Source organism: Cupressus sempervirens, chromosome 11 (assembly GCF_028749045.1).
Source record: "Cupressus sempervirens isolate cs-2001-9-10 chromosome 11, ASM2874904v1, whole genome shotgun sequence".
NCBI classification, from domain to species: domain Eukaryota; kingdom Viridiplantae; phylum Streptophyta; class Pinopsida; order Cupressales; family Cupressaceae; genus Cupressus; species Cupressus sempervirens.
Genome location: NC_143128.1, coordinates 455,759,959 through 455,769,740, shown reverse-complemented (window position 1 = coordinate 455,769,740; position 9,782 = coordinate 455,759,959). Strand labels below are relative to the sequence as shown.

Below are 9,782 nucleotides of genomic sequence, written 5' to 3'. Positions count from 1 at the left end.
TACAGTCTCAAAAGAAGGGACCAAAATGTAAATCTTGATGATCTATGTTTGACTTGGGTTGGTTGCCCTCTTGTTAGGAACATTAGTGTGTCCCTCTAGTTTGTTAGCCAGTTCTCCACAATTGTTTTAAGATTCTCATTGTTATATCTTTCTTGTCCCATTGTACAAGGTTTCGCATCCTTTCAAAACTTGTTTTTACTTAATCAAAGTTCTAAAATAATTTGTTACACTTTGTGTATAAAAAATTAAAATCCCTTTAAAACAACAATCAATAAATATATTTTTGTGAATTATTTCAAATATAATATAGATGAAAACTTTATAGTTGCAAAAAGTAATTGAATAATAGATTGTTTTGATTGGACATACAAATAAAGGACAAAGTTGCACTCCCTACTATAGCACAAAACAACCACTCAAATTATTAATAAATATATTGTGTTGAATTATTTTAAATACAATAAATATGAGAACTTTATAGTTCAAAAAGTAATTGAATAATAAAGTGTTATAATTGGACAAACAAATTTAAAAGTAAAAGTGCATTGAATGTTATAGTTTCATGCCTAGGCAGGAACTAATAAAAGGAATTGAAAAAGTTTCCCCGCAATTTTAAGAAATCATTTGTCAATGTTTTTAATAATTTTCCATTATGTCATTAACTTGTGAATTTGACTATTCAATGTTTGAAGTTAGATTCATAGATGTGGCAATGATCCCTAAGAGTGCAATCAAACCTAACGTGAGGAACTAACCTTATACTCGACAAATTGAACTTCACTAATAATTGTACTTTGAGACTTGTACACCTCAATTTTCTAATGTTTGAAAGCTATAAGGATTTGTCATGTTCGCAAATATCTTTATGGACGAATATGTTGAATATAAGGGTTGAGTAGACAAATTAACTTCGTGACTCCAAGAAAAAGGTTCAAATACAATAAGCAAATGTATAATAGACATAGAATTATGTGCTTTAATAATTCTATCACAATGCTAATAGAATGCTCTAATACCCACATCATGCTCCTCCAAGATAATAATTCTTGACCATTTCAACTGAGTGAATATCATTAAATACAATAATCAAGCCTACAAAACAAACAAAATGGGTGGAAGGTCGACTACCAAGAACTAGTGCATTGTTTGGGAAACCAAAAACTTGAAAAAATATAGTTTTTGAAAGTTCAAAGGTCAAATCCATAATTACGTAAATTTCTCAAGTCAACTACACCCACAAATCTATCTAAGGAGACAAACAACATATTTAGTGACTAAGAATGTACATATTGGAATTCATGATTTATGACACAAGGTATTGATGTTAGGAGGCAAGTTTAAATAAAAGACTACCACTACGGAAAAAATAGTACATCTACTTCACTCCAATCGAAGTGGTCAAAAAATGTGAGGGACAAGGGCATGAGTGTACGACTTTCACCATTACTTATATTCAACAATTTTTAGGCCTTAGATAAATAGATGTATATGTCAACTTATTGAACCTCCAAAATAGCTCACATCACTTCTGAAAGTTCATAACATTTTGTAGGATTGATGTGGGTCATTTTGAAGGTTTGTTAATGTAATGTTGAGAAATGCACATATCACACTTTTCTTTCATTTTGGGTTCATTTTGGTTTTGTTAACTCTATATGTAATAAGAAGTATATAAACAACATTCTTTCAATTAAAACTTGGGGAACATATAATTTAAACATTTACTATTCCTATTTGCACTTGTTTCTAAGGATCAATCCTAACCTTCACTTTACCCCTGCCATGTCTCAAATCAAATTTATAATTGTAAAAATATCTAAATCACTTCACATTCACAAAAACCACCACAAATTTACCCCTTTCATGTCTTGGGTCAAATTTATAATTGTAAAAACATTTAAATCACTTCACATTCACAAAAACCACCACTTGAATTTTAGGTAATAAGAAGAATATAAATGATATGTTTTTAGTAGAAAGTGGAAAGCTCGAGAATTGAGTCTTATCAATTCCTATTTACATGTATTCTAAGCATTGGTGCTGACAATTACTTTCTCTTTCATCAATTTTTAGTTGCAAAAATGATCTAGATCACATTGCATACACAATACACAACAGTCCCTAAAATTATAGAATTCTAATGATATTTATTAGATATAGGTCATCTCATTATCATCGCTCAAATTTAATCATTACATCTTAAACCTTATTTTTTAAGTTGTGTATTACTTTAAAAAACTCATATGAAAGAACCTATATTCCACAAACAAATATTGTACATATCTTATTGGATTCTCTCAACTCATATATATGAAGTCGTCTATAAATCCTTTTTATATAGACTAAAGAAATGAGGACGAATTGAATAAAATATTATTTTTATGCTTGGATGGATCAAATTCGTAGTTCCACGTTAGATCCATCACATACAAAGAAAAACCACACAAATGACAAGATCCATGACATTTACTAATTACAAATCAATATAACCATCATTATTATTAAGCATCTGATCGTTCCCAGCGTCCTAATATAATTTGATCGTCATTAGGTTGTTTAATATAGCTTGATTAATCACGCCGATAAACCATTTTGTGAAGCCAAAAAACTTGCCTGTCGTGAAGCTATGTGGGTGCCTGCCACTTTTGTACGAAGCTCGGGCCTGCCACTTGTGTGGCCTTCTCTATTTGTCCCCAAAGGCAGTAACTTTGATTGCTTTCACTACTCCATGATTTTATACGGCAGACTAATATGCCTCCCACAGTATAATCTGGCATTCTCTATGTACACCGATTTAACCGCTCTATGGATGTAGCATGATATATGCACTCCGTGCTGCCTTAACTGGCCACCTTTGTCTGCCATTGTAAATTACCATAAATGCTGTTCACATGAAGACTTTCAGGGAGTTTGATAACGACATGTTAAGAGGAAACTTTCGTAAGAACTCTTGCTACACATTTCTTGAAAGATTTAATTTTCAGGTCAAAACGATGCATGCCCTCCAATCTCAAAAGGGTTTTTTATAAAATCCACCTAGTCCAGGTGAGTAGGCATAGGGAGCAAGGAAAAACCATTGTCTCGTGAATTTCGTATAGTTCTTAATAATAATAGATCAGAAATTATAAGGCGCCATTGATTCAATTAACTTCAAAAGTATCCAAAACTTCGCAATCAACCACTTGTTGAAATCCAAAACGTGCAGAGAATGCTGTCATGTGGACATTTAAATCCCTAAAGTTGTGGGTAAACTTCCAGCCCCAGACACCAAGAATCACTAGAAATCATCAAGTGAAAAACTCAAGGCTCCAAATTTACTGGTGGAAAATCTATTTAATTTTCTAGCTATCTTCCTGAATTCTACGCTACTTATCTCCCCACGTACTTAGCAGTGGAAGCCCCTTCCATGGGACTCGTAATTTTCTTCTCCTCCAGTTTTACAGGAAGAAGCTATATTGAATCCTACTTTATTTTTTCTCGATGACCTATCTCTCGACAAACTTAGCACTGGAATCCCCTTCAATGGGACAGTAACCTAATTTTCTTCCCTTGAAGCCCTCTTCCACTGCATCATTTTGGGCATAAGATTGGATTGCTTCCAATTCTTTACTTGCAGACCGGATAAGCATCCTATTTAATGTTTTAACTTTTTGAAGCAACACTTATTAACACAAAACCTCCACAATATTTTCACAACTTGAGAAATTCAGTCTCGACATAAAACAATATTAAAGGCGAGTCCCAGCCTGTACGTACAACTTATGGATGTTCATTCTGACAGAAATAATATGTTGTCAAGACATCATTGTGGAATTGCTGTCAATAATTCTTATTTGAAGTTTACCTAGGAGAGCTTCCAAAACAATTAACTACCATTTATGCATACTATATAGACTGCTGATTAAAGCTGGGCCATCTTTGATCTAAGATACCAACAAGATAAGGTCCAGTTTTCAAGATGGAAAATCTAGAACAGTCTTCACGGAAACAAAATCCATAGATAGGCATACTCTGATTATTCTGAATTAGAATTTTCAGCATTGTGTTAAAATTTGGTAATGATTATACTTAGCATTCAATTGCACTTCAAACAGTCCTAATTCTCAGATTAAAATGCATTATAAGACTTTTCCGGAAGGGCTTTAGTGAAAACATCGTGTGCACATCAGAAGTCTGATTCAACAAGAAGACATTTGCTTTCTCTTAAAGTTGAACATTACATGGAAAGATCTCAAAACATTAAAGTTGAAAAGCCCAATAATATTCTTACATTTGGAAGTCAGACAAATTTTCCACAAACTAGAAACAGAAGGAAATATGAACACCATGAAGATTCATTTAATCATCATTTCTCAATAAGTTAAGGCAGAATTACAAGGAAATCAAAAAAAGGAAAATTACATGGATTTCAAAATATATTTCTTTGTTATTGCTTTAGACAATCAAAGATCACGGCAGATTGCTCCATACCTCAAGGTGGTCATTTCACAAATCAACAACCAGACTGACATAAAATATATTTAAAAACAAATCAGCAATTATAACCAACCAATAACCTACAAATGACAAATCCCAGACAGTCCTTTTGACTTGCATAAGCAACCAAAAGAATTTACAGATGAAAGATTTACTATCAACCCATGCAACAGATGAGCACATTTCCCCATTCTCTCTTATCAGTTGCATCTTACAGCTCTGCTGCTGCCCATGGATCCAACTCATGATTTTCATCGTGCGCTAATTTCCTATTACCCCAAGCAGTCAGCTTTGCTCTTTCAAAGTAGTCTGGGAAAATATCACTGCACTTGACAGGTGCGTCAAGATGATTGCACAGCTGTATATCCAGCAGAAACATAACACTGCCAATCTACAACCTTGCAGGTTAACAATTCAATTTCCAATTATGAAACCCATCGGAATCTCAGCATAAACAATCTTATCTTTAAGTCAACTCAAATTCTTCTATTTGCTTCAGTACCAATCCCTTGCATTGTTCCTGAGACAGCAAAATTATCATCACTGGCAAAAGCCCTTTCCACATCGCCTGCATGACTCTGCATGTTGTTTCCTCTGATTGGCAAACTTCCAACTTCTCCAACATGCATCCTCTCCTCTCCTTTGGCTGTTCTCTCCGAAACCCTTGCAAAAGAAGGAGTTCTGTATTGGATTTGTCTGTCTGATAGTGGATCAGTTCCTTTTCCAGCCAGAAGGCGGGCACTACTGCCTGCAACATCTTGACTGCTATTTCTAGCTAGTGGTGCATCATGATTGTGTTTTCCCTCATATGTTGTGATGACTGCTTTGGGATCATCAGATGCTCTTTCAACATGTTTACGCACCATGCATTTCACGCTTGTACACTTGTAGTAACTCCTGAAAAAAATTGAAATTAATTCACCACAACAAAAATTTCTAGAGCCAAGCACACTCCCTAATCATAAAGAAGTCAAAATGAACAAAACAAGACAAATTCACAATGCAAAATCTTAGACCAGTGATTCACAATTTCTCACTAATTAGTAATTACAATGTGACACAAATGACTGATTTGTGAAAACAATATTCTAAAGTTAAATCAGAAGCTTTCCATAAGCCTGAAATTACTGGTATGAATTAGCTGATAAAAAGACACGGATTCAAAGGAAACAGAAGATCATAGAAAAATTATACAGAATCAGGCACACACAGAGATGTGTGATGAAATTTTTCTAGTTTTCTGATTATAAAATTTTAAAAAATAAATAGATTACAGTTCAGTGCTTCTAGATATTCTCCCTTTACAAAACCATATATATACACTCAAAACTGAGCAAAGAACTGCTACCCAGAGATCTGCACATTGACTCCTTTACCAATGGGTCCCCCTTCACATCTTTCACAAGATACTAAAAATTGCAGGATGCAACAAAGTGCAAGTGAATTATGAAGTCTTATTTTTTAAATAGATCCAGCACATCCTCTCCATCAAATAATGTTTACATGCTTAAATTCTGAGTTATGAAATTTTAGGGAAAAAAAAAAAATTCAAATTCTCGAGGTCAGAAACTTAGATGTGCTAAAAATTTCGACCTAGACGTTCACGCATTTTTCTTTAAAAATGCTTTCTCAGTCATCAAACAATTATGTATATATATACACACACATCTCGCATTTAAACAGAGATTCTCAACAAGGGCAAAAAACAAAATGCAAAGGCCTTACCTAGGGTAAGGATTTCCCTTCACCACTTTCTGTCCATATTTACGCCATCGAAAACCATCCTCCAGAATATCTGCCTCAGTGGTCTGCACAATAACACGGGGCTCACGAGTTGTTCTCTGTGGAGCAAGCAAATCCTTGATTTTTTTGTCTTTCTTCCTACATGAATACAAACAATGCCTTTTAAAAATGGCTGTTAAAAGTTGGAGAAATTCAGTCCTAACAAAGCATTACAATCTCTTCCAAGCTAAATTAACTTATGTTCTTACCTGCGCTTAGAATCTGGCTCATCGTCGTCCTCATCTTCTGCTCTACTTCCATCCTCACCATCATCGCTTAAACAAAAGGACTGCTCAGGACTTCCATTTCCACTGCCAAGCCCTCTTACAGACGTTGAGGGATCTGAATTATTTGTTAACCTTTCAGTTCTTCCACCTACATCAGCATAAAATCCTGGACTAGTTTGATCTGCATCTACCTCAAGATACTCACTTTTGTCACCAGATACAGCACCAGGAAAGTCCATCTCCCGCTCATGAAGATTTGTACATAGTGGGGCCCGTCTAGTAGGTTGAGGTTTCGAATGATTGTGTTCACCTTTATAAACAATTTCAGTTACCTGCCCATCATGGGACCGTTCAACCTTTTTCTTCACAGGGCAATTGGGGTGTGTGCATTTATAATAGCTGCGAGGGTATTCACTGCCCTTTACCTGCTTCTGACCATATTTGCGCCAATTATAACCATCAAATGAGGGTCTATCTCCAACAGGAATTGGTGGTAGAGATTGTTGCATATGCTCTGAACTCTGGGGAACAGATTTTGGCGACCCCATTGTTGGCTTCATTTCTGACTTTAGTGGTATCTTCTTTTTTGGTGAGTGTGTATTATATCCAGGGTAACTAGAGACAGGCATTGGTGAAGCCACTGTAGATGGTGAAACCTGAGGCATGGAAAATGTTGCCATTGTTGGTGCTGGGGAGGAAGCAGGCTGAGATTGCACTGGAGAGTGGCTTTGAGCTTGAGCCTGAACCTGAGCCAGAGCTTGCTGATGAGAAATTCCAAATGGTCCCTGATAATAGAGAAAGCAAATTAAAAGTGAAATACTAACTTCAATTATCAGCCACTTACAGGAGCAACTATTCTAAAGTAACTGGTGACTAAATAACAAGAAGAGGGAAAATTTCCAACATGCAATGCTTTGGTCGAAAGAAATAGCAGAGACTGTACTCCTTAAGCTATATTAAAAAGTGGAAGTTTCTGAGACAATTTAAATCCAATGAGGCCAAAATGGTGTAAGTGCGAAGATGGATGAACATAAATTTTGATGACTTTGGTTTGTCATAGTTCCCTTCACTTCATTGCTGAGGATGCAACTAACTTCAAGTTCAGACATTAAATATTCGAGGCAGTGATATTCATCCCTAAATGCACTGAAGATGAAACAATATTCAAACCCCTGAGATCAATTTGTGTGTTGGACGGTAAATAGAATCCAGATATCACATAAAGACACAAAACAGAATAGAATATTAAGGCCCCTCAGATTGACTGGTCTCTCGGGCCATGGGGTGCAATCAAGGAAGCGCTTCAAGACATATGCAAGGTGGATGCTCATATTCATTAAGCCATGCCCGACTAAGTGGGATTGTAATTATAACCAACGTTATTGAGATTAGAACCCTCGAATCTAGATCCAAGAGAGTAACATCCGTTTAAATTGTACGCATCACACATTCCAAACCTTTGGGAAAAAATTGGTTTCATTGATTGGGTTGCAATTTTTCACTAGTAAGCCAAGTAGTCATTCTGTCAGTTTTCCACGTAAGAAAAGTGGAGCATAAGTATTGCTAGGAAGGGAGAGCTCCTCAGAAGTCCCTGTGGGTTGAGCATAGGTATTGCTGGGAAGGGTGAGCCCCTCACAAGTCCCTGCGGAGTACCTTCACCCAGATGGCATGAGTATCAAAATGGATTCTCCCGAACCACTACCAGTGAAATTTGGATCATTAAAACTTGTTTGAAATCATTACAGTTGATTCAGGAGATTACATAATGAAAGCCAAATGTACAAAAATGAAGAAAGGTTTGTGCATCAGCAAACAAGCAATGATACTCATAGTTAGCCAGATGTGAATCCAACAATCGGCTTAAGGATGACCCCAAAATTAAACATGTGTCAACAGCACGCTACTGAACCAAAACTGAAATTTCAGGACAAAGGAAACACAAAACTTACGAGATTTGCAAGGGATGAGAGGGGATTCCTGGCCCCAATCTTGGCCAGCGGCCGAAACACAACATTTGCCGCACTCTCACCCTCTTCCTGCTTCTCTTTACCGTCCCCACTTAGACCACAATTGTCCTCTCTAACCTCGCCCTGCAAACACAAACACAGAAAAACCAATATAAATCAACCTCCACAAATCTCCCATAAAGAAGAAAAACAACGGCAAATCCAGAGCAGACCTGATTAGTAGTGATCTGCGGCGGTGGAATGGACTTCAAACGCACGGTCTTAGGGCGGACGGTCACACCGTTCCCCACCGGAGGCGAAGAGGAGGCGGCCATGGCCCCTGCGAGGAGCTGCGAGAAGGAGCGGCAATCTGATTCTGGATCCTGCTCTCTCATAAACGCCGACGCTATTGATGGTCGACAAGGAGTCGGCTTGCTAACCACCATTTTCTTCTTCTCAGACTCCTTCCCTTCCATTAATCTCCGCCGCTGCCTACCTAGTTCTGTGCACTATGGTCGAGGAGTGCCCTCATAGTCGGACCTTGGACTGGTTGGTCTGCTAAAACTGCAGACAAAAGTGGGGCATTCCAAGTTTAGCTACAGGAATCTCTCTATTTATATATAATATTCCACTACAAAGAAGGGTATGGGATCGGTGAAGGGCTAGAAAATGTAACCCCACGAGACTCACGGAATGGAAGCACTAGTGCACTCACTTGGTAGTCAGTCCTCTCAGCTAACTTGTTGACAGCCGGGATAGGAAAAGGTGAACTGTTGGATGGAAACTTGACTAGGTAGTACTAAAAGTTCCTCTTGCATTCCCTCACTGTTCCCGAGCTCCTCCCCCACAGAGCAATGAGTGTACAGAAGAAACCAGAGCAGGGGAGCTGAGAAGACTGAAAGCTGTATGATGAGGAGGAGGACAATTCCGAGGTTTTTACAACAACAATCATGTGGGTATAGATCAGCGTTGTGCCTCCAGTTTTGGGATTCTGAAACTGTATGCAAAGGGATCCCAAAGAATGGGGGCTTTGGGGAAATGGGTTTTTAGATAATTTGTTGAAAATTTTAGGACGGCCAAACATTTTAGAGCGTTTTTGGTTTACTTTTTCAAAATATCCAATTTTGAAGTTATTAGGGAATCTTTGGAATTTTCCGGTTGGTCAAGGTGGGTGTTTTTACGCAAATATATATTTTATTTTTTCCACCCACTATAAGGGTAAATCTGGATGCATGCATTTTTTATATTTATTAATAATAATAATATTTCTTATATCGTTTTACCATTTCAATTCAAAGTCTTTTCATAATAAGACTGGTATATTATTGTTATATTTTGATTTGGATTGTAA

At 36.9% G+C, this 9,782-nt stretch overlaps 1 protein-coding gene across 2 annotated transcripts; it reads right to left on the bottom strand.

The window, feature by feature from the left end:
* Positions 1–4,406: 4,406 nt before the first annotated feature.
* Positions 4,407–9,505, bottom strand: LOC149530363 (putative WRKY transcription factor 4). 2 transcript variants are annotated; one of them, XM_089811571.1, is made up of 5 exons: positions 8,665–9,505; positions 8,435–8,575; positions 6,468–7,270; positions 6,202–6,357; positions 4,407–5,373 (listed from the first exon to the last, which is right to left on the bottom strand). In XM_089811571.1, the coding sequence occupies exons 1-5, from the start codon at positions 8,905–8,907 to the stop codon at positions 4,953–4,955; spliced, it is 1,764 nt and encodes a 587-aa protein (XP_089667697.1). In that variant the 5' UTR covers positions 8,908–9,505; the 3' UTR covers positions 4,407–4,952. The 2 variants fall into 2 exon arrangements, with proteins under 2 accessions (XP_089667697.1, XP_089667696.1); XM_089811570.1 differs by having other exon boundaries at positions 6,202–6,378; positions 8,665–9,483.
* Positions 9,506–9,782: the final 277 nt, after the last annotated feature.

What these genes read in the sequence shown, in the direction of transcription:
- LOC149530363 (XM_089811570.1), bottom strand. Translation starts at nt 8,907, where the DNA reads ATGGAAGGGAAGGAGTCTGAGAAGAAGAAAATGGTGGTTAGCAAGCCG. An exon ending in CGCAGATCACTACTAATCAG is followed by an intron (nt 8,576 to 8,664) that starts GTCTGCTCTGGA and finishes TTGTGTTTGCAG; the next exon opens with GGCGAGGTTAGAGAGGACAA. An exon ending in TCTCATCCCTTGCAAATCTC is followed by an intron (nt 7,271 to 8,434) that starts GTAAGTTTTGTG and finishes CTCTATTATCAG; the next exon opens with GGACCATTTGGAATTTCTCA.